Genomic DNA, 22,800 nt, shown 5'->3' with positions numbered 1-22,800 from the left:
TCCCTCCCCCTCCCCTTCTCCTCCCCCACCGATCCATTCATTCACTGGGAAATGCCCAGGCAGGGGCTTCTGCTTGCCTTCCCAGACCCATTCAGACCTCAGCTAGGAGCTGGCCTGCCTCACAGCACCTGTGGCTTCTGGCCACATCTTCAGGCGTTCACCCTTCACTACTGACCCCTTCTTTGGGGTTGTGATGGGTGAACAAGGCTGATGACACCTCTCCATCTAGTCTCATCATTGCATATCAGCGCAGCTGGGAGAGGTAAGGCTCCGCCTCAGCATGCCCCTCTTCACCCTGAGCACCCAGGCCTGGCCTCCCCGGCTCAGCCTCCCCAGCTCAGCCTCCGTCTTCTCCTGTTTCCAGTTCACACCAGCCCGGTCGGTGCTCCATTGCCTTAGACCACGGCAGAGAGCTATGCAGTGAGTGAATCCCAGGGCACTGGAGCTGGAAAGCCTGGTGGGTCACCACCTTCCAGTTTCTGGGGCCACAGAGGGCACAGCTGGCCTCATGTAGCTTGTGGCCTCTGGGCCCCAGCCAGGTCTTGCTGTCCCTGGACACCCTACCCGATTACCCTCCCCTTGGTCTCTGTGTCTGAGGGGTCTCAGGTGTGAGAAAGCAGGGGTCTCAGGTTTGTGTAAGGAGGAAATTTTGGTGCACTGGAGGGTCCCTGTCAGCTGAAAAGGGGAGGAACCCCTCCGTTCTGCTCTGCGACGCAGGACTGGCACCCGTAAACCTCAGTGGTCTCTGCGGCAGATGAAGAGGGAGCAGGCACGTGCCGCTTCCTGTGGCTTCCCGCCCCAGGGCCCTTCACCCTGACGGCGGGTCCAGCTTCATGGCCCCTGAGACAGGAGCACTAGCCTGCAGTGTCCCCTGCTCAGGGGACTGGCTGCCACCTCTGTGGCCTCCTCTGAGCTCTTGTTTCTATTAATCAGGGTCTGCCCTTTGCTCCCCAGCCTAGGGAGGGCTGATGGTGTTCCCCATGGGCGCCTCATCGTGCATCCACCTGTCCACCCAGCTACGAGTGCTGCTCATGCTCCTTGATAAGGGACACAGCAGTTGAAAGCTCTGACCTGAGCCTTGGCCTGCTCTGGCTTCTCAGCTGTGTCCCGACCCAACAGTGACCCTGTCTATGGGTGTGTGAAGTCGGTCCAGGTGCCTGGTCCTGTCGAGGCCAGTAGTGCCCTGCTGCCTATGGAGGGACATCAGGGAAGACACTAGCAGGGGACAGGGAACCCCCCCCCCGGACCTGTCCGCCTCAGCGGACCGTGTGAGACACAGGCCTAGTGGGAGGAGGGGTGGGGCGGCAGCCTGGCTCACTCTTTGCTGAAATCTTTTAATCTACAGACTAAAACTGCCGGGTTTCAAAGGGGCCTGCTGCCCGTGCCTGGGCTCTGACAGCCTGCGCTCACGAATGCAGCAGAGGCCCTGAGAGCAAAGGCAGAAGGCAGGCCTGGTCATTGTTTCTGTTCTAGGTCAGTGACTTGACGGAGACTCACCTAAACCTGCAGCAGCAGACACAGAGGCAGGGGGTCCCTGCAGTGGGGGCGTGGGCAAGGCCCACACGGGCTTGGAGGGGGAGCCGGCTGCTGCCCACCTCGAGTGACGCACCGGGCCTTCAGGACCTGTTTAGTTATGGCTCCGATGTCTCTGCACTAGGGGTGAGGGTTTGAGCCGCGTTAACCATCTGAGCACCACGCTGAAGCAACCCGAGCGTTTCCCCGTTCCTGACAGAGCAGGCAGCCGAAGTCCTTTTCATTCCCACATTCAGACTTTTCCCACGCAGAGCCCACCGCTCCCGTGTGGAAGACCAGGGAACGGGCCTTACCCTGAAGGTGGACAAGACACCACAGCCCACCCACCTGCTGGACAAGGTCTGAGCCATGCTCTGCTGGGTCAGACTCCAAAATTCTAACTTTTTTTTTTTAAGTTGAATACTTTTTTTTTTTTTTTAAAGGCACAACTCCTCCAGCCACCCCTCTTCCTTGTGTGGTCTTAATGTGATGCATTTACAGGGGCCCAGCAGGTAAACGCAGCCCAGGCAGGCACCACTCTGGGAGGAGTGTGAGGAGGGCTGAGACCTGCATCTGCAGGGCGGAGGGCAACCCCGGGAATCCCGCTGCAGGGGCCAGCTGTTTCTTGCTGCCCCACAGCGCCACCTCCTGGCCCCCAGAAATCAGCATTCCAGGTCTGCAGGGGTTCTCTGGTGGCTGTGGGCCCTTTGGCACAGAGACTCCCGGGGGCTTTGTAGCAAGGCTTCTCTGCTGCTAGGTGCGTCATCTTTGTCCTCGAGCCTGTGCAGGGGCTGCCCTGCTGGAGAGGACACCTCACTGGGCACAGGATGTGGGATTTGCTGGGCGCTAGCCGGAGACTGAGGTGGCAGCAGCCACCAAGGACAGGTGACAGCCTCTCCCGGTGGCATGGGAGCTGTCCTGGCCCCAACTGTTGTTTCAGCATGGTTATCCACAGGGCTGGGTGACTCACCACACCCCTGTGTCCCCACCATCACCCCGCCTGCACTCCAGGGCTGACCACTCCCTGGGTGGCCTCTCTGTCCCAGATGAAGGACAGGCTGAGATGCCTCAGAGATACTCGTGCCAGGCCCAGCCTGAGCTCAGATCCTCTGAGGGCTGGATGTCTGGCTTCTGTTTCTCCCTGTCAATGGGGGCTTTAGGGGACAGGCGCAGACAAGGCACCTCTACAGAGGGAGGCCTACAGGAGATGCCTGGGCGGGGGCCAAGTAAGGACACCCCAACCGAGAAGCCCAGCATCTACTCTGGATGTGCAGAGCTGCTGGAACCCTCACCTGCCGCATGCCCCAGGGGTCTCCCCTTGGTCCTGCAGGGTGCTGAGAGCCCACACCAGGCTTAATGATATACCTAGGACTCAGGTGACAGGGACAAAGCAAGATCCTCCCTCAAACCCTGCTCAATTTCCGCCTTCAGTTCAAGCTTGGGCATCCTTCCCTCCCGCCCCTGTTCTGTTCTCTCTTTCCAATCGCCTCGCGGGGCATGACGGGGCCATCGCGTTCTTAGCTCAAGTTCATCATGGAATAATCACTTGTATTCAAAACACTAAAATAAATGATGAATTACAATAAATTTCTCTGTCTTGGTTTGCATCAGAAGCCTTGGGATGCCCAGGTCTCCAAGACCAGATGTCCAGGGTGGCCAGGCCTGGCAGAGGTGTCACACTGACACATGCCTAGACCAGGACGGAGACCTGGCCGTGTGTTCTCAGTGTGGTGTGAAGCTCTGGAAAGAAACACCATTTCAAATGGTGGGGCTGTCGACAGCATGTGGGCTTCCCGTGACCAGGGAGGCAGAGGGCTGCAGCTCCGGCTGAAAGCAGCCAGGGTCACCAGGACGCCAGAGGCAGGGGTCAACGGAAAGGTCAGTGCACACACACTCTCTCTCCCTCTCTCCGTCTAAAGGCCCTAAAACATGAAATCACTCCTGGCGATGGAGAGAGCGCCCTCTCCTTACCTCCTCCCTGCAGCCGCCCGTAGAGGGACCGGATCACTTTGGCACTCCCGAACCGCTTGAAGCGGGCTCTCACGTGTGCGTGGTACCACTCCAGCGAGCCCATCTTCAGGACTCTGCAGGGAGAGGAGCACAGGCCTGTGTTATACAGGCACATGCAAATGCCACTCGCCAGTGGGGCCACCCCCTTCAGCCCACCCAGGGAAAACCCCAGCCCAGAAACCATCAGGGCCGCTTGGACGGAGGCCCCAGCTCACCTGGCCAGGTGGCAAGGGTCGCAGAGCCAGCCCTGCTCCTCCGGGTGGCTGTGGCTGCAGCTTTTGCAGGTGAAAAGGCCACAGTCCAGGCACTGCCTTCTGCTGGCCAGGAGCCGGTAGGGCTGCAGGCAGCGGGCGCAGTGGGTGTCCTTCAGATGGGCCGTGTCCGCCAGCAGCTCCCTCTTGGAGCTTTCCTTCTTGATCCTGCCCTTCAACTCCCTCGAGAAAAGACGGAGACAAAAACACATCAGGTGTCTTCTTTTTACAATAGGTTTAAACGCGTGCGCAGGTGTGTGCGCACACAAACTATCCCATGTGCAGGAGAAGGAGACCCAAAGTCAGGCAACAGTGGCCTCGGGTATCCTTAGCCACCACAGTGCCAGCCGTGCCCTTACCCCGTCCCTGGGGAGAAGACATATGATCTTCAGAGAAATGACACTGCATTTAAGCATTTCTGTGGCTTTTACAATTGTACCAGTGCTCGGATGGCAGGGCCACAGAGTCCTGAGGGCAAAGCTAGGTGACATTATCTCAGTGAGAAGTTTTGGGGCTCCTCCGGCAGGGGAGCAGGAATTGAGCCGAGGCCACAGGCATGTTCCTGTGAGCAAAGCTGAAATGGCTTGGCTTGGCGGGTTTCCAGGTGGGACCATCCAGCACCTGGAAGTCCCAGGAAAACTGCGTCTTCTAGCCCACCTTCTTGGCTGACTTAGTTTAGATGATCTAGCTTCCTGGTGAACCTGCCAGATTGCACTCGCTGGAAAACACACTCCCCGTCATAATGAATGCATTCTCTTTGTTCTGGGTTTCAGAGAGTGTCTGCCAAACATAACATTTTTAGTTTTAGATGAGGTAAAATGAATCCGTTCTGAGTGGCAATAATTAGTGAGAGACTGGGTGCCATTGTCCCCTGAGGACTCTGAAGTTCTCAGAATTTTGATGGGGACAGCCCAGCATGTGGCAAAGGTGAAGAGGTGTTCAGAGGCTACTTCTGGTTTGAAGTGGCTTTGGCTGAGGTTTGCAGTAGTCCCCCTCATCCCCAGCTTCAGCTACCCGTGGTCCACGAAAAAGAGGGGTAAGTATGGTGTCATAAGAGAGCGGTGAGCACACGTTCCCATGACTTTGATTCCAGTGGGTTGTTACACTCATTCCATTTTATTCTAGTTATTACTGTTGATCTCTTACTGTGCTGGCCTGTAGATCAAGTTTCCCCAAAGGCAATGTATGCACACAAGTAAACAGAGTGTGTGCAGGCTCAGCAGTACCCGTGGTTTCAGGTATGCACGGTGTGACCTGGAAATGGTCCTTTGAGAGTAAGAAGGGACACTGTGCCGCTCATGGGGACGGAAATGAGACTCTTCTTCTGGGTTTGTGAACCAAGGGGAAAAGGCACCAGAAGTTGCAAGACTCTGGGGGGATACGGTCACCTACTGACTGCAGTGCAGATGGAGTGGGGTCGACAGCACAGTCTTCACCTCAGATAGAGGTTCGCGAGGCGTCAGGAGCCAGTGGGAAGGCCCAGTCTCCTGTGATTCCACTCCTGCCAAATCCCCACGAAGCCCCCCCCCGCCCCTTCCCCAGGCAGGGCTTGCCCGGCTCCCTCTTAGGGAGTGCTCCCTGCTCCCCATCCCAGCAGAACCAGACCCAGGCTCCGCACAGCAGGGACAAGGACAAGGATCTGCAGGAGGTGAAGTCCTTTTAAATATCAGCCCAGGCTCCTGGGGGTGTAGCTGGGAACTGGTGTAGTTCAGGTGCTGGGTTTGGGGGAAGCATAACTCTACTCTGCTTCAGGTTCTTTAAAACATAACTTCCTTCACAGCAGAGCAGAAAGGGAGGGTGGAGGGCTCCCATGTGGGGACACCAGGAGACAGCTGTCAACCGTGGGGCACGACTCCCAAGCTGGAGCTTCAGGTGGGGACAGGCTTGTGGGGCCAGAGCGACCTACAGCTGTGCTCACTGCAGTCACCAGGCGGGCCAAGCGTCACCCCACCACAGGGACACCAACAGGCAGAAGCCCAGCACGCAGCCACAAGTTAAGGTCACCTTTGGGGGTAAAGGACTCCCCAGCATGTGACTTACATCAGAATCAGGAGAAGACCTGAAGCCCTTCTGCTTGCTGAGCTAAAGAGGGTGACAGAGGGCAGAGCAGGGAGGGCGGGAGCTGCAGGGGGAAGCCGGACTGGGAAGGGGGCCACAGGCCGTGCAGGCGACGAGGGCGGGGAGCCGGCCATAATAGACAGCAAGGGGTCCCGGGACTCTCTCCTGCAGAAAATGAAATCCAGAGATTCAGAGGAGTGGTCCTCAAAGTGTGGCCCAGGGACCCCAGGGGGTCCTAAGGTCCTGCAGGAGAGTTCACGCGGTCAGAGCGGTTTTCACAACAGCACTAGGACACATTTGCTCTTCTCCCCTCTGTTGCTAGGCGGGACCAGGTGCCAAAGCAGCGGGGACAGAACCGCCAGGGCTTCAGCCCTGAGAGAGGCTGGGCGCCCAGGTGGCCGAGCAGAGGCTAACGCACAACAAGGAGAAACGAGGTTTCCCGTAAGCACCATCTCGGCGAGGCAGTGAGTTAGGAATCCCTCTGAACGCTGACCCCGGCACCCCTTTTTGGTTCTGTGGGACAGCGGGCGGCACACTTCCTGACATGGATGCTCGCACAGTGGTGTTCAGAGGTGAGAACAGGGTGACAACTGAAAACTCTCACCACAAAACACCATTTTCACCCGACTGAACCACTGAGTGAGCTGCTCTGAAGAGGGTGTCTGACAGGTACCTCCTCCCAAGGGACACAGTGAGCCTGCCTCTTCAAGGAGGAGGTCCGCAGCATTGGTTGCAGGGACAGAACTGCAAGTGTCAAATGACAAAGCAGGATTTGGGGAAATTCCATCATGAACTTGACAGCCTCCAACACCCAGAGGTTTCTGACGAGATCAGTGGCCACGTAACACACGTGGTCTCCTTTGGGCAGCAGGAAGGGCATCTGCAAGACACCGGGAGTGGCATTTTCTGATGACAGGTCACAACATATGGGTGGAAGACTCTTGTGCAGACCCACGGGTTAATGTAACAGGAAAGGAAAGGACTGCAGGTCTGTTTCAGAGTCCACATGGAAGCCAAACTATGAATCTACTAAGCACCAGCTTCTCAGTAGGTAACGCAACCCACAGTGGCAACCCTGTGATGAGGCCCGTGAATTTCTCTTTCCAGCCCCGGATGTGTGAGGCTAGACTCCAAGGCTGCTGCTCAGAGGACACGTCACAGCACACTGAACCCGAGGCCACAGGAGAGCTGAGCTGTCTTCCTCCAGGACAGGCTTTGAAGGGATTTTGGAAAACAGATCAATGCTGCTCTACTTACTCATCATGCTTTTGCTTTGGAAAAAGAGTTATTTTTCATAGAAATGCTATTTGCGTTAGCATGTAAGTGCTGCTATTTTTAAATGAATGGATGCCTTTAAACTGCCCAGCTTTAGGTTCTAATATGGTCTGTACTGGTAATGCATGACCTATGGATAGTGACTGTGAAGGGATCCTGAAGTCAAAAAGTTTGGGACCCACTGATTTTGCAGTCAAGTTAGCTCTGGCCATAGAAAATGATGGGGTCAGGAGCAGGAGAGAGGAGGAGGGTGGGACAGGAGAGAGCGACGCCCCGGGGCCGCAGAGCCTGGGCAGCAGGGCCCAGGGAGCAGGAGAGGAGCACGTTGAGAGCTGTGGGTGAAGTCCAGGGAGATCTCTGCTCTGGGGGACGCGTGGAGTCCCTAGGAAATTCAGACAGAAATGATGGGAGGAGACTTTCTAAGACAGGCCAGAGCCTTCAGCCAGGAGGGGAGGAGGGAAGGAGGGCCAGTCCTCAGGAGGACTGCAGCAATCAGACCTGTGTGTCCTGCTCTGCGGCTCTTGGGATGCAGTCCAGGTGACAGCCAGGTGGCAATGTGCAAGAGTAAGGGGGAGAGGAGCGGGGGTGGGGATCCCCCTCCAGGCACAGCCTGGGATGTGCCCTGCTGTGACCACAGCTACCAGGGCCCTACAGTGGAGGTGAGGGAGGAAGTGGGGTATTGGGTTAGGGTCTCTCGGTCCTTAGATGGAGCTAGCAGGATGGGAGAGGTGCTCAGCAGCCAGGGGACTGGCAGAGGTGTTGGGTTGGTCTGAAGAGGCCACAGCATGTGGGTGCCTGGCTGGAGTCAGGGTCTCAATGGTGGGTGTCATCTACTGAGACCCCATGCCCATCCAGGACCATCAGCACAAGAGCTAGCAGACAGCACGTGGTGTTAGGACCCCATCAACCATGTCGTCCTGAGGGCCACAAGACCCTCCCCCGAGGCTAACAGGTGGTCTAGCTAAGCCAAAGGAGGGGGACTGGGTGCAGACAGAAGCAGAGGCCAGGTAAGTGCTGGAGTCTGGTGATCAGAAGCCGTGAGTTTCTGCTTCCTTCCCCAAGGGGGAGACTCATGAGTAAGTAAGGAAATAGAACTGCGTCTCCTCTGCACTCTGTGGAGCGTGGGCGAGTTCTCGGCCAAGCTGCAGCAGCAGCGACCACCCGAAGGACACATGAACATGCTCCTGACCAGAAAAGGAGCAGGGCGCTCACACAGGAGGACAGCTAGATGGGCCTGGACCGACACTCACACAGGAGGACAGCTAGATGCACCTGGACCGACACAGCCCCTCTGTGCGAGGGCAGAGACCTCCTGCTGGCACGAGCAGGCAGAGCAGCCCACCTCCCAGGGCAAAGGGCAGGAGGTGGCTGCTTCTCTGCAGGCTGGGAGGCAGCAGCCTTGGTGGGGGCTTCATTTCCCGCTGCTGTTGCATAAAATTTATACAAATGTCCTGTCTTGAAACAACACACATTTATTCTTGTAGTTCTGGAGGGCCTAAGCCCCACACGGAGACTTCTCTGAGCTGAAAGGAAGGTATCATGGGGACCCTAGGTGACAATCAGACCCTGGCCTGCCAGCTTCCACAGGGCACTCCCTGGCTCACAGCCCTTCCTCTATCCCCAAAGCCAGAGGTGGGCTGAGTCTTCACACAGCAAATCTTACTGATCCTCCTCTCCTCTCTCTTTCACTTTGATGACACTGGGCCCACCCAGGAAATCCAGGACAGTCTCCACGTCCTGCTCAGCTGATCAGCGCCCTTAACTGCACCTGTGAGCTCCGCTCCCTCTGCAGAGAGCCCGACACCTCCCAGATTCCAGGCATTAGGACATGGGCATCTTCTGGAGGTGGTGTTGCCAGCCCCGGGAGCACCCCAGAGCCCTGGGAGGAGTGTGGAGCTGAGGTCTCCCCCCTAGGTGAGCAGAGCAGAGTCTCACACAAATGCACACTCCATGCCACTCCTGAGGAAATGACTGGAGAGTGAGTCCCGAGGAGGCCCTTTGTTGCTGACCGCAGCACCACGGAGGAGGGCTGACCAGGCCAGAGGGAGCACCCACGGAAGAGTGAGCATGTGGACAAGCGTCAGAGCTGACATGAGCCAGCCCTGGAGGCCCTGCAGAGGGGAGGTCAAGATGGCAATAAGGACATACAAAGGAAGTCGCGGTGGCCTGTGAGTGGTGGGCTGCAGAGCCCCTCCCAGCTCTTGTCCATCCCCGCCCGTGCTGGCAACTGATTTCCTGTCTGGCCCTGTGCTTTGCAGCCCTGGGAGTGGCTTGTCTGCGGTGACAAGTGGCTCAGCTAAGGGCGACTTCAAATTTCTTCTCCTTCTTCTTCTTTTTAAATGAGCCACAGTGTGCCCCATGTCTCACACTGAGAGGGCTTTCACAGATTATCTTCAGAATTTCCATCTGTTTGTGGAGACTGAAAATCCACGTCGCCACCTGTTTGTCTTTCTGGGATGGTGAGCAGGCCTGATGTTTGATTTGTGGGCTGTGCCCTTTCAAACAGGGTGTTCCGTTTAGGTACAGTCCTACCCCAGGGCATGAGTCACTTTGTCACTCTGCCTGGTTTTAGGAACATCCAGTAATTTCTACCAAAACTACAGCTGGGTGGCTACCCCAACAACGAGGAGGCAGCAAGAGAGGGGACTTTAAATTGGCACCACATGGGCAGGCCTGACCCAGTGTGCGACTCTCCAGCAGTGTCCAGGCTGGGCTTCCTTGCTTTCTGCCCAGTGCCGGCTCCTTCAGGTCCAGGACAGGGGATCGAGGCATCCTGGGCACTTCCCCAGAGCCGTCGATCAGCAAGCTGGGTGCTCCCTCCCAGAGTTTACTCTGGCGTACTTTGTGACAATACTCCAAAGTCATAACACATGATGATGACCTCTGGTGCACTGAAAACCTCTGCAACACCCAAGCCACAGGAACGGACGCAGCCCGCCAGGAAGATGGGAGGTTCCCAAAGCCATCCTGTGCAACTCCCTCTGAACCCAGAGGGAGAGGGGGGACGGAGGAACCTCAATACCACGCCACGGACAGCCAGCAAGCTCCAGACTGCAGAGTTTGACAGCTGCTTCCTCCACAGCGGGAAGATTTATAGACGGAAAGAGGCTTGTAAGATTCTGCGGTGGACAGGAGCCTGGCGAGGGGAGGAGTTCCAAGGCAGAGTGGGCATTCTGCACAGAGGAGCCACTAGTTTAGGTGTAATAAAATTTTTGTAGGAAAAAAAGATGAGAATAAGAATACGAAACAGCACACAGCCAGACGTGCCCGCCCCGAGGTCCCCATCCCTGGGTATCTTCACAGCCGGGAGCCTGCCTCCTCTGCTCCCTCGTCTGTCGCTGGGGATGATGGCAGTAGCCATGTTAGGGGCCATTTGGGAATTAAATGAGATAGCACAGATGAAGCCCAAAGTGGTCATTGTTGTGTGGATTCAAAGGCAGCCACTGAGCCTGTCTGTGGCCAGGAACTGTGGCAGGTGCAGGTGACAAGGCAGCAAGCGAGAGAAACCCCGGGTGCAGACACCTGTGGGAGACACGCAAAGTGAGCAGCTCCCCTGGTGCCAGGTGAGTGCCGAGGGGGGTCAGTGGGACAGGAGGTCTCAGGCGGCAGGGCGAGGTCTCAGGCGGCAGGGCGAGGTCTCGGGAGCCGCAGTGAGGAGGCCAGCTCCACCATCAATGCGGGACCCTCTCCAGGGATATGAGCTGGGAGCAAGGACAAGAGGGCAGTGAGGGGAAAGAGGGACGAGTGGACGGGCTCCTTTGGTGTCCACGAGGGACAGGGTGTGACAGGTCCGGGGCTGGCCGAATGCTGAGCAGCGGGTGGGGTGGGGACAGTCTGCTGGGCCTGCTGACCTGTGGATCGTGGAGCAGGAGAAGAGGGAGAGGAAGTGCACTCCTGGGAGCTTGACCACAGCCACCAGGCAGAGCTGGAGAAGGAGGGCCTTGGTGGAGAAGGGGGAGCCCGAGACGCGGGTCGGATGCACTGGCCCAGGGCTGAGCAGGCATCTGTCTGCTGAGTCTGCTCAGAGTCGAGGTCTCAGCTGGTGGGATTAGGGGGGGGGCCATTGGCCATATCTGCACAGTCTGGCCACCATGGTAGGCACACATGGCTACTTAAGTTTAAATTAAAAGAAAATTAAAACTTTGCTCCGTGGCCTTAGCCACACTTAAGGTGCTCTGTCACCCTGGGTGTTGCCCGGCTGCCTCACCAGGAAGGGCGGACACAGCTTCCCATCTGCAGGTCTGGGCCATCTAGATCTGAGGCTGAAGCTGGGGGAGCACTTCCTGAGCACGGCAGCATGCCCGAGGCCCTGGGTGCCATCCCAGCACTGCTAACGACAGAAAAAACAGAAACCGAAAACCGACCCAGGGCTGGATGAGGTGACTGGGCGGGGGCACCCAGAGCAGAGAAGGGGGTGAGGCCAGGGCCTGGACCCTTGGAGAGAGAATATCTAAGGAGCTGAGGTCCCACAAGGGAGACACTGGGGGGCTGGAATCCAACACGCAGCTGTGGAGACTCGCCGCAGAGAGGGCTCGGGAGGCTGAGCCTGATATCTCACGATTTAAAAATGTGGCTTTTAAAAATACAATGAGAGGTAGCCCCATTGTCATAACCCCCTTCCTCCTCACACGCCTGGGAACTGTCCGTGCCACTGTCTTCTACAACGCCAGCATTTCCACGGCTGCCCCGAGATCCACTCCTGCTCCCCCACCTCGTTGAGCTTGGTACTCATCAGGGCCCCAAGTCTCCCTCCACCTTCCTGAGTCTCTCCTGGCGGACTCTCTGCGGAGGACTTGCGGCACACTTTTAGGAGCTGAATTCTTACTTTACTTTCAATTAGTTCAAATAGCCACACGGGGCTTGTCACGGAAGGTGTGGCCTTCAGGATATTAATATGATGGCTTAACTGGGCTAGCTGTTTCTGTTTGTATCTTTACCAAGAGGAGGTGTCAGGGCAAGGCTAGGGGACACTCTGGGAGGAGACTGAAGAGGAGGAAGAGCCACTGTGGTGAGCAGGAGTGGGGCTGGCCAGGGCACGGATCAGGAGGCCGTGCAGCACGGGGGCGGGTGAGACGGGAGACCTGCAGGCTGCAAGGCTGGGAGGCGCCCCTCCAACTGAGGGCCTTGTGCAGGGCAGTGCTCAGTCAGAGAGGTCCTGGCTGGAAGGGCGGCTGCCTGAGCAACAGCCAGAGTATCTGGAGTGGCCATGAGCCCAGGGAGAGAGCCTCAAGGACCAGGGGCCATGGGAAGGCTGCCAATGGACTGGGACACAGTGCAGCCACGGGGTCTGCAAGTCCTGGTGAGGACAGAGTTGACTAAGCAGGTGTGGGGGCGGAGGAGGGCAGTCAGAGACACCCTGGGATGCGGTGGGACGATATGAATCAGCAGAGGGGCAGATCTGAGGAGCCTGGGAATGGGTTGCCTCAATGAGCAGGGTCAGGATGGAGGTCTCAGAGAGTGCATGCATGTGCTCTCCCAGGGTACCCTGGGGTGGGCTGGCCCTTGACCCACCGCTCTCTGTACTGGTCCCAGGGTGGGCTGGGCAGCTAGGAGGCAATGTGGGAAGAGACCAGGGTCTCTTCCCACATTGAAGCTTTTGGGGAGGGACTGGGATGGTGGGGACAAAGGGTGTGGGTGCATTCTCCCTTCTCAGTGGAGCCCTGCGTCTTGGGGAATCTGTGATGAGTCCGATGACACTAGGATATAAGTACCTGTGTGGTTCAGCACGGTCCCTGTGGAGGGTCCCTTCATCCTGAAAGAGGACCTGTTACACCAAAGCTCTGCCCAGAGGCAAGGGCCGCATGGCACTGTGGCAACCAGTGTGGGCAGGAATGGGGCCTTTCCTGACTCCACAGGAAGTCTCTGACAACACTGTTATAACAAAGTGTCCCCTCTGCAGAGCTGGCTGGACTCTTAGGGGACACAGTCCTGCAGAGGGCAGGCCCCGTCCTTGGCCCTGTGCTCTGTTCCTCCATGGGGAGGCTGCACCTAAAACCCTCTCACCTTCATGCTGTCCCCAGGGGATGCCTGTGACATGAGACCTGAACTAAATGCAAAAAAGGAAAGACTAAAGAGTCGTTTTCCAACATCGCAGAGTCCCCTTTCCAAGGAGCGTTTCTGGCGCCTGCTCCAGAAATGGGTGTGGCCTGCTCCAGAGGTGGGTGTGGCCTACCACCAGCCTTCCTGGTGTCCTCCCTGCCATTGTCATCACCATGGTCAAGCCCGCTCCCCAGGGCTGGGTCTTTAGATCCAGCTGGTCCCTCCTCTGGGTGAACCGGGGACATTTCCTGGTTTGCAGGAGAGCACAGGCTGAGACTGTCAGAGAGAGGAGCTGCCCCTTTGAACTCGGTCTCTTCCCCCCACCCCACTGGAGCCTTCTCCCCACGCCGAGCCACAGGTGCCAGTCAGCACATTCGGCAGGGAGGCCCTTGCATGTCTTCTCAAAGTTCCCCCAAGGAAGACACATGTTTTCATCACGGCGCCTGCCCGGGACTGAGGGCCAGGAGAGGGGACAAAGTTGATTCTGCCCTAAATCATTCTCCTGATGCCAGTGGCCTTAACATCCCAGCTTTGTACCTCTGAGATCATTCTGAGTCTTTGGCCCACAGTCCCGTGTGCTGTTGGGGAGCAGGAATACTGGGGCACCCAGTGCAGCAAGCAGGGCTCCCTGGTCCCCAGTCACTTAGGACGGCGCCTGCCTGGGTCTGCTCTGAAGCAAGACGGCCGCCCTGCCGGCTGCAAGCAGAGCTCTTCCCAGGGCTCAGCCGGCAGCACCCACCACCCAGGAGCTGCAGCCCAGAGAATCCCTGCCCGTCCTTCAGAAGAAGGCTGCCTAGGTTGCCTGTGTAGCCGCAAGACTGGCTGTGCATGGGTTGCCAGGAGAGCACTGCTAGACTGGCCTTCCACTACTGGACGTGACCTCAGGTGGCCACAGGTCCTCCCTGAGGGCTTTACTGGGGAATGGGTCAGAACAGTCTGGAGAGAGCACAGGCCTCACCAAGGGGATAGGATGCTGGGTACCAGGTCTCACAGCCACAAGGCCTTTGCTCCTCTGGCACATTAGGGATCTGGACCAGCTCATTTGTCACTGGCTTTGACAGAGGAGACCATCAAAGGTGCGCTGCCCTGACACCACGGGGACAGGTGTGGGTATCACTGCCAGAGTCCACCAGACACCCATCCCTGCAGCTGGACACTCACATGAGGGGAGGGAGGGACACTGAGCAGCCACCTGACTAACTCATCTCTGCTAATTTTGTAAATATGAAAATTAACATTTTTTTTCTGGTTGATTGCTTTTGAATTGGTCTATCTGGCAAAGGGACTTCTTGGCACACTGACTCCCTGGCAGACTGTCCCTGGGCCCTCACAGTGAGTCCCTATGCATGTCACAGCCCTTAGGCTCTTTCCCAGAGGCAGATGGTTTGTTGTGCGACCAAATCGACGTCACAACTTTCCCACCATCTTTGTTCTGCCAACAGCCATGGCAGGTTCTTTGGGCAGGTCCAGGAGTTCATTGTCCCTTCTAGAGAACGTCAAATACATCAAAAGTTCAGCTGGACATTTCCTGAATCGCTAAGTTTCTTCCTGCCACTTACTCCGGGTCCTCTGAGGACCGGGGTCCTCACTCAGTCCACTGTGATTCAGAGATTAAAGAATCAGGAACCCGGGAGCACAGCAGAGGCCCCAGGGGAACCCAGGGAAGAGCCACAGAGCATGGGGCACCTGGCAGCGAGACATGATGACAGTGTTGACCCCGGTGAGGTGGCAGGTTAACACTGGTGACAGATTGCGGGGGGGGGGGGGGCTTGTTATTTTAAAATGATCTTCAGGGCTGAGGATGTGGCTCAAGCGGTAGTGCGCTCGCCTGGCATGCGTGCAGCCCGGGTTCGATCCTCAGCACCACATACAAAAAAAACCAAAGATGTTGTGTCCGCCGAAAACTAAAAAATAAATATTAAAAATTCTCTCTCTCTTTAATAAAATAAAATAAAATAAAATGATCTTCAGTGTCATTAGAGACTTGTGCAGCTCTAGCCAGCTGGGTCTGCAGACCCAGTTTGGGTGGTGAGAAGCCAGTCTTGCTCCTGCCTGTTTCAACGGTGCCCTGTCCGAGTGTCAGCATGACCCAGACTGTGCAGAACTGAAGCCACATGGTCTGACTCGGTGGTGCCCATCTGCCCGCCTCGTGAACATGGTTCCGGGCCTGCCATTCCTGGGGTCAGCTGGAAAGTGTAGGGGGGCTTCTCAGGGGCAGAGGCTGCTCTACTTTTGTGGCATATTTAAGACAAAACCAAGAGGAAGAAACGCGGGTGGTCCGGCACCACACCCTCCACTGCTGGTGTGATTCTCACCCACCAAGGGTATCACCCGCTGGGTCTGGATCTGAATGGTAAGGGCCACGGGGGCTTCAGTGTTCTTGACCGATGTTCTGTGGTGTGATAGCATTTGGGGTGGCTGACAAGCCCATTCCCTAATCACATGACTCCAGAAGACAGCAGAGTCAGCCAACTGCACTGCCCTGACCTGCTCATTCTGAGCCAATGGAAAAGAGACCCGTCTGCGGCTGGCTCAGCAGGAGACGGGTCCTCAGGCTCCTTCCCTAGGAGCACCGACAGGTTACCTGGGTGTCTCTTCTTTGCAGTGTGAAATGACCAATGGAGCATGGAATCAGGAAAGACTGATGTCAGACAGAGTGGCCTGCATGCGAGAGTGTGGGATTTCTGCAAAACCACTTTGCATAACCCACCACTGAAGGAGGGGAGGGCCTCACCAGAGTCCCTGGGGACCCAGTGCCTGCCTGGGACTCCTCTGGTTCCCTCCTGCTGCTCCCTGGAGAGCAAGGATCCCCTTCTCCTGCATTCTGCCCAGACAGGGGATGCGCTGGTAAAAGCTGCCATTTAAAATAAAGGCCAACAAGAGCCAGGCCTGCGCTCAGATGGGGTAAGAGCCATCCCCTGGGAAGGCGGCTCTTCCCATGAGGAAAGGCCAGGGTGTCTGTGGGCGGAGATGACATTCAGTCCTCCCTTTGGCACAGCCTGGAGACCGAGGCAGAGAGCCAGTGCCACGGTTAAAAAATCCAGAGGACATTTGAGCTTTCTATAGACCAAATAGAAAAGACGGGAAGGGCTTCAGACTGTGGACAGTGGGCCAGCAGAGGCTGGAGGGAGGAGGCAAAAGGGCAGGCCCCCAAGACCCAGTTCTGCCCTTGGAGAGAGGGCAGGGCCTGCAGCTCTGGGTCTCTTGGCTGCTGGAGAAGTGGGGTCAGGCCTGCAGCGCACCAGGCTTGGGCTGGCCCGTGGCTGCACAGCAGGATGGGCCCTCCCCAGAGGCCAGCCCTGGGAGCTGGACAACTATGCAAACCCAGAGAGGACAAGCAGCCCAGGGCGGAAGGGGAGCAGGATCGCTCTGAGGGGCGGCACTGACCAGGTCCCTTCCCCATGAAGGCCTGCGTGGGTGGGGCTAAGCTCTGATGTCTTCCTTTGGTGATTTGGGACCAGATTCCCCTCCTGGCAGCTCCTTCCCAGTCTGTCTCTTAGCTGTGTGCTCAAGTCAAGTGGCCTCACTCCCTCTGAATCCCTCCTGGTGGCTTCCTGCAGCACCCCTCCCCCACCCCAGCTTTCAGTAATGAAGTAGGTTGAGCAATGGCCCCCACCAAAGCATCCACATCTGAGTCCCCAGAAGCTGCAGGTGCCATTCTGCAAGGTGACAGGGACTCTGCAGGTGTGATTAAATTAAGGATCTTGAGATATGAAGATTTTCTTGGATATCTGCATGGGAATCCGTAAGTGGGAATCACATATGTCCTTAGAGGAAAGAGGGAGGAGAGAGGGAGGGCAGGTGGGGAGGGAGAGAGAGAGAGAGAAAGGAAAGAAAGAGGGGAGGGAGAGAACAGTGGAGGTGGGCGAGGGCATGCCATGCTGGAGGACTTGGAGAGGAGGAAGGGCAGTCGGTCAAGGAATCCAGGCCCTTCCGGACCCTGGAACAGGCCGGGAAGTGGCTTTTCAGACAGAACCACTTCTGTGGACATCCTGCTTTTAGGCTTCTGACCTCCAGAAAATACTGAGTCCTTCTCTGGCAGCCCCAGGGAGCGACGGCGCCATCTGCATGGTAGAGCTCTCCAGCTCCCCAGGGTGTGCGCCCAGTTGCCCGCCCACTCCTCCACTTGGTACCCGGTAGGCACCTGACTCCAGCTCCCCGAAAGCACTTCCTGGTTTTCCAGAACCTGCTTCATCCGTGCCCTCCCAGCTGGGTCGGCCTCAGCTCTGTGCCCTCAGGGAAGCCCGCACCACCTGGGAGCTGCCCTTGACTCCTCCCTGAGGAGACCGAAAAGCCAGATGCCTGAGGCTCCAAAGTAAAGCCATTTCCCACATCACAGCTTCCTGTGCAATGCACCTCACCCTGCACCTCTGCCTTGCACCCACCCAGGAGTGGCCAAGTGACAGCACTCAGGGACGTCAGAGGACCAGGGCTGGTGGCCCAGACACCGACACTCACTCTAGTCTCTCGTCTTCTCTCCTCCGGAGGTCGAAGTCCCGCTGCACCACCTCCCAGATGTGCTCTGCCTCTTCATCCGTGAGCTTGGAAAGGTCCAGCTTTCTCCCCATCTCTGCCTCTTGTCTGAGTCACACCTGGAATGTCACAGGGTCACAACTGGTCAGCCCCAGGAAGCCTACAGATACCAACCGAGTCCTAGAGTAAGAGGAGGGACAGCAATGATTCCTCTGAGTGTCTCGCAGTTTCCTGCCTGGAAATCGGTGTCATCTAATAAATCCTGCACAGTTTACCAAATCTAAAGGAGCCCCTGTTTACAGTTTCCACACGGGACACCTGCAGAGCCACGGATATTCTCTTCCCACAGGGAGACAAACATCATGCTTCTCCATCCTGGGGCGCGGCTCCCTTGCTGGGTGAGGGCTTTGCCATGCCGGCCCCAGGCTTCCCAGGGAGAGAGTCCCTTCTCCACATCCTCCCAGGCTCTGGGGGTGGGGGCTGATGGCCAGGCAGGAAGCATAAGGAGATACACATCATCTGTGAGGGTCGCTGTCCTCTGACGTGGGGGGTTCTATGGCTGGATTAGAGGTTGCTTAGACTGTGAGCCCTGGACCCCATCAGTCCATCCTAGTCTGAATGGACTGACGGGGTGGTTAGCTGTGGGTGTGGCTGGAGGAGGTGGGTCTGTGGGGGCTGCCCTGCAAGTGGGCACCTTCCCTGCAGCCCGTCCCCTCTCCGTTTCCTGTCTGAGCTGAGCAGCTTCCCCCCACGGGGCCCTTCTGCCAGGACCTGCTGCCCCGCCTCAGGCCCAGAGCAGTGGGGTCGCTGTCTGGGGTCCCAACTGTCCCAATGCACTCTCCCTCCTCTAAGCTATTCTAGTCAGTGTTTGGATCCCAGTGACAAAGCTGAGGAAAGCTTGTTCCCCAAGGTTTGTCACGTGGTAGGGAGGTTCCTGGGGTCACACAGCATGATGCCCGCATGAGTGCACTGTGCTGGAGTTGGGGACATTCGACAGGCACTCCGTGGTGAGGCAGAAGTGACTCAGGTAAGGGAGAGGCAGACACCTGGGCAGGTGGCCAGGGCAGCCAGCGTTGCCTGCTGACAGAGGTCAGCTGAGGGAGGCTGCCCCACAGGAACTCTGGGCCCTGGTGTACGTGAGGATGGCCAGCTGCTGCCCTCAGGGGCCTGATAACCCAGTCCCCCTCACTGTGCTGGGGCTCTGTGTCTAGATGACCCACAAACTGGAAAGTCAAACTTGAGACTTTGAAATTTGCCACACCTGATCCCCATCAACGTCAAAAAGACACAGAAAAGAAAATACAAATGTCAGAAACCAAGATAAGCAGAACATTAGAAACTCGTTTGCAATTCAAAGTGTGGTCAGCAGCCTGCAGCATCCCCTGGGAGCCTGTTAGGAATGCAGGTTTCCGGGCCCACCCAGCCAGACTGGCTCAGATTCTGTATTTTGACAAGGTCCCTGGGCAGTTTGCACAATAGAGCTGGCCAGTGCTGCTGGTTCTCAGGCCCCTCCGGGTGGCAAAGCTCCAGGGGAGACCCATGCACTCAAGCCACAGAGGACCTTGGTCTGTGGACTAAGTGGTGGGCCATGGGCACGGGGCAGGCCAGGGGTGGCAGTAGTGGTGGCTGAGCAGAGGACAGTGCTCTGCTGGCTTTTCAGACAACACTGCTACTGGGTATAACACTGGAGGCGTCACTGTGGAGGGAGGAGGGAGGACCCTCCTGGGGACACTGCAAAGCTCCTCCTACTCCCCTTCAGAGGCTTCCCAGCCATCTCCACTCCTTCACTGTCCCCTGCCCCATGCACCCTGTCTCTCCCTTTCTTTATACCTCCTAACAGTGGTGCCAGACAAGTTACTGTTAAGCTCGGTGGGGACAGTGTCTGTCTGTGCTGGGCACTCAGTGGGTGCTTTCCATGCCCCCAGCACAGAACTCCGCTGCAGACCTGCAGGGGAGCCCTGCGACCTGAGGTTCTGCTGTGACCATCAGACCAACTGGGCTCCAGGCTTTGGGAGTCCCAGGGAAGGTCACGTTAGGATGACCCCAAAGGCCTGTTGTGGATGACCAGAGGCCAGAAACCCAGCATGTGACTCAGCAAGCCTTTCTTGAGGACTTAAACCCATTTCCTTGGGACATCTGAGAAGGCGCATAGTCAGTGCCCTTCCAGCGGGAGCTGGGGACCCACAGAGACCAGCTCTTGCTTTGAATCTCGCCCAGCATCCGGCTCCAGCGCCACCGCGCGTGCCAAAAGTTCTGAGAAAACCTTAAAAGCATTTGCCTCGCCCCAGAAATGTACTTGGATTTGGTCACACAAGAGGTCAATCATGAAAAGCGACATGGTCTAGCATATATTATTTAAAATGAAAATTTTCAGAGGTCCATGGCTGCCAACCAAAATATTTTAGAAAAAAAATGTGTCTTAAAACTGGTGGAAAATAATTTCTTAAAATTGTTGCCACCACACCACAAGGTTTCTAAGCTCCATGCCGACTGTGAGAAACTCACCGTGGTCGGGGGCAAACTGCACATTGCCAGTTGAACTCAGATTCTAGACAGGAAAGTGCACAGTGGAAAGCCAGCATTCCTGATGCTCCCAGAACACATGGTGTCTGGCTTCTAGAAGTGAACAAACAGTTCTTATCTGATGCATGACTGGGGCTTATTCATTTTGGGGAAAAAAAAAGTATCATAAGGACAGCATTCATTGAAATTCTATTTTCAGAACGGATGAGCAGCGTGACCCTCAGATGAGGAGTCCTTATTCTCTCTCCTCCTAAAGCAGAAGTCAAAATTCCAGGCCTTGATATAAGAAGCTTATGTCCTTAGGTGTGAGGAAGGAAAGAAAAGAAAAAACAGAAAGTGCATGTTTCTTGTCCTGCAAACTTGCCTTTTTCAGAGGGAGGCCAAGGTCACAGCTCCTCAGAACTGACCCCCAGGGCTGCCCACTGCACACTGAGGAGGTCCGTCCTCTCTGTCCCCGTGGAGCCTGTTTCTTTTCATCTGATGCCTGTTCCTCATAGGATGACCCCAAAGGCCTGTTGTGGATGACCAGAGGCCAGAAACCCAGCGTACGACCTCAGCAAGTCTTTCTTGAGGACTTAAACCCATTTCTCAGCCAAATAACAAAGACCAATGAAGTCGAAGTCAGGAACTTCGTAAGAGGGCTCAGGGAGCCTTCGGGCTAGGGAGGGACTGGACACCTGTGTTGAGTGGTCCCTGCCAGAATGGGGCAGGGGAAGGGTCCAGGCTGGTGCTAGGACATCAGAGTTGGCCTAGAGCAAGGCTGGGGGCAGCAGCATGTTGGAACGTGGGTGTGAACCAGCGTGGCACGGGGCGGGGGGGGGCGGGGGGAAACAGCCTCTATGACTGGAGGCTCCAGCAGTGGCCCTGAGTTCAAGGACACATGCACACTGTGCTGTTTATATCAAACCTGTGCGATTTCCATTCAGAATTTGAAAAGTACACACCCCACATAGCTAAGCCAAGAGCAGTGTGTTGGCGCCTCTCAGGCAGGGAGTCCCCTGGAAAGTTCTGCTCTAGTGCTAATTCTTAGCTCCGGCCTCGTGCCCTCGTTGGGGGGGGTGCAGGCCGGGAGGCCAGGGAGCCTCTGCAAGCTTCTCTGATGGCTGTGCCTGCTACAGAGACCCTGCTTGTTCAAGCACAGTTCCTGGACAGAGAGCGGTTGAGAGCCAGTGTTCCCAGTAGGGTGGAACTTTATCCACCAAGTCCTCCCCTTGATGAACTGGGGCCATGCAGCAGCTGGACACTTTAAAAAGTCAATCTCTGGAGAGCAATCTAAAATCAGATGGACAATAGGTTCGACCGTAGCATTTAAAATGCACAACCAAGTCGGTGGCATTTGGGGGACATATTGCCAGCCCCCTCTGCCTGTCCCAGGCCAGCTCAGGTTGAGGTCACTTGAGTGTGGTAGGGGCATCCCCCACCCCCACAGTCAGACTTACCCACAGCCTTCAGCAGGTTGTGCTCCCCTGTGGCCCCCAAGGCCTGGGTCTGTATCCACCACCCGACCACCCACAACTGTCAAGGGGCACGGGCGGCCGGGGAGGTGCCAGGCCTGTGTGGTGCAGAGCTGCCCTGAGCTGCCCTGCAGGGAGGGCTGATGGGCGTGTGCTGGCGCAGCGGGGACGCCGCCGGGCTGTTTCGTTCTGCTTCTGTGCAGATAACCCCTAGTCACGAGGTTCCTGAACCAAGACACTTTTAATGTGTTTGTGCTGCACTGCTCAGAGTTAATCCTATTTCAAATCTTGGAGACGTCTGTCTTCTCCAATGGTTTAGTGGTCAGAGTGGAGAAGAGGGGGGTGACCTGGAGACAGACCAGCAGGAAGGAGAGAGTGGAGCTGGAACGCACAGCCTGGACTCAGATCACTGAATGTCAAGGGCTTGTCATGTCCATCCACTAAAGGCTTCAATTCATATTTTGGTCGAATCGAAGGGAAATCTCTAATGGTGTTTCTCCTAGCAAAGACCTGGCTTAGTCAACTCTGGGGCTTGTCGCCTCCAGGAACTGGAGGACACTGACTTTGAGTGGGCACCCACCCAAGCAAACAGAAACTGGAAAGTCAAAGTCCCTCATTAAATGCCGGGCTAACAATAGCAGGGCACTTGACAGCCAGTGGCAAGGTGTGTTGTGTGGCTGTGTTCCTGCTGACATGGGTGTGGGCAGAGGTGCCATCTGTGGTGCCCTCTGCCTTCAGCCTTTGTAGCTCTCCCAAATTATGTCCTCACAGCTGGCCTCTGGGGTCACTTCTGTGGGCAGGGCCTGATGCCCACTGCTAGAATGAAAGCCCAGCCTTCCTCAGCAGCAAAACGGGCACGTTTCCACCCAGAGGGCTGCTCCCTGCCCTGCAGGGCACCAGGCACCAACACAAGGCTCTGGAATGGCTCATGCAGGTGGCTGTCCTGCAGCTCAGCTGCCCACCCACCCTGTCCATTCTCTCTGTTCCCCAGCTCTCTGAGAGTTTCTCACTTGTCCACAGACACGGGTTCTGCACCTCTAAAGCCTTCGCTCCCATCTCTGCAGCGAGTCCAGACCCAGGAACAGCCGCAGAGAGCTGGCAGCTGGGCTCTGGTCCCGCTCAGGCACAGCCTTCCCTGCCACTGGGGACAGATTCCTTCTCCTTCCAGGGTTTCAGTTTTCTCAACTGTTCTGTGGACAATGGTC

The 22,800-nt window shown here is 56.7% G+C and overlaps 1 protein-coding gene across 7 annotated transcripts in view; it reads right to left on the bottom strand.

Annotated features, from left to right (window-relative positions):
- The window catches only part of Mlph (melanophilin), a 47,485-nt gene that overhangs the window by 23,119 nt on the left and 1,566 nt on the right, over positions 1-22,800 (bottom strand). For 5 of the 7 annotated variants that reach the window (XM_048808801.1, XM_048808805.1, XM_048808804.1 and 2 more), the window contains exons 2-4: positions 17,604-17,737; positions 3,738-3,956; positions 3,484-3,596 (exon numbers count right to left, since the gene is read on the bottom strand). In XM_048808801.1, the coding sequence (XP_048664758.1) occupies positions 3,484-3,596; positions 3,738-3,956; positions 17,604-17,713 (442 nt within the window). In that variant the 5' untranslated portion in view covers positions 17,714-17,737. Of the gene's footprint in view, positions 1-3,483; positions 3,597-3,737; positions 3,957-17,603; positions 17,799-21,580; positions 21,762-22,800 lie in introns of those variants that run through there. The other 2 variants (XM_048808802.1, XM_048808803.1) reach the window with 2 other exon arrangements.

Source organism: Marmota marmota, unplaced genomic scaffold, assembly GCF_001458135.2.
Source record: "Marmota marmota marmota unplaced genomic scaffold, marMar, whole genome shotgun sequence".
In the NCBI taxonomy this organism is placed as follows: domain Eukaryota; kingdom Metazoa; phylum Chordata; class Mammalia; order Rodentia; family Sciuridae; genus Marmota; species Marmota marmota.
Note: the sequence above shows the minus strand (reverse complement) of the source record. Positions and strands in the feature narration are given on the sequence as shown.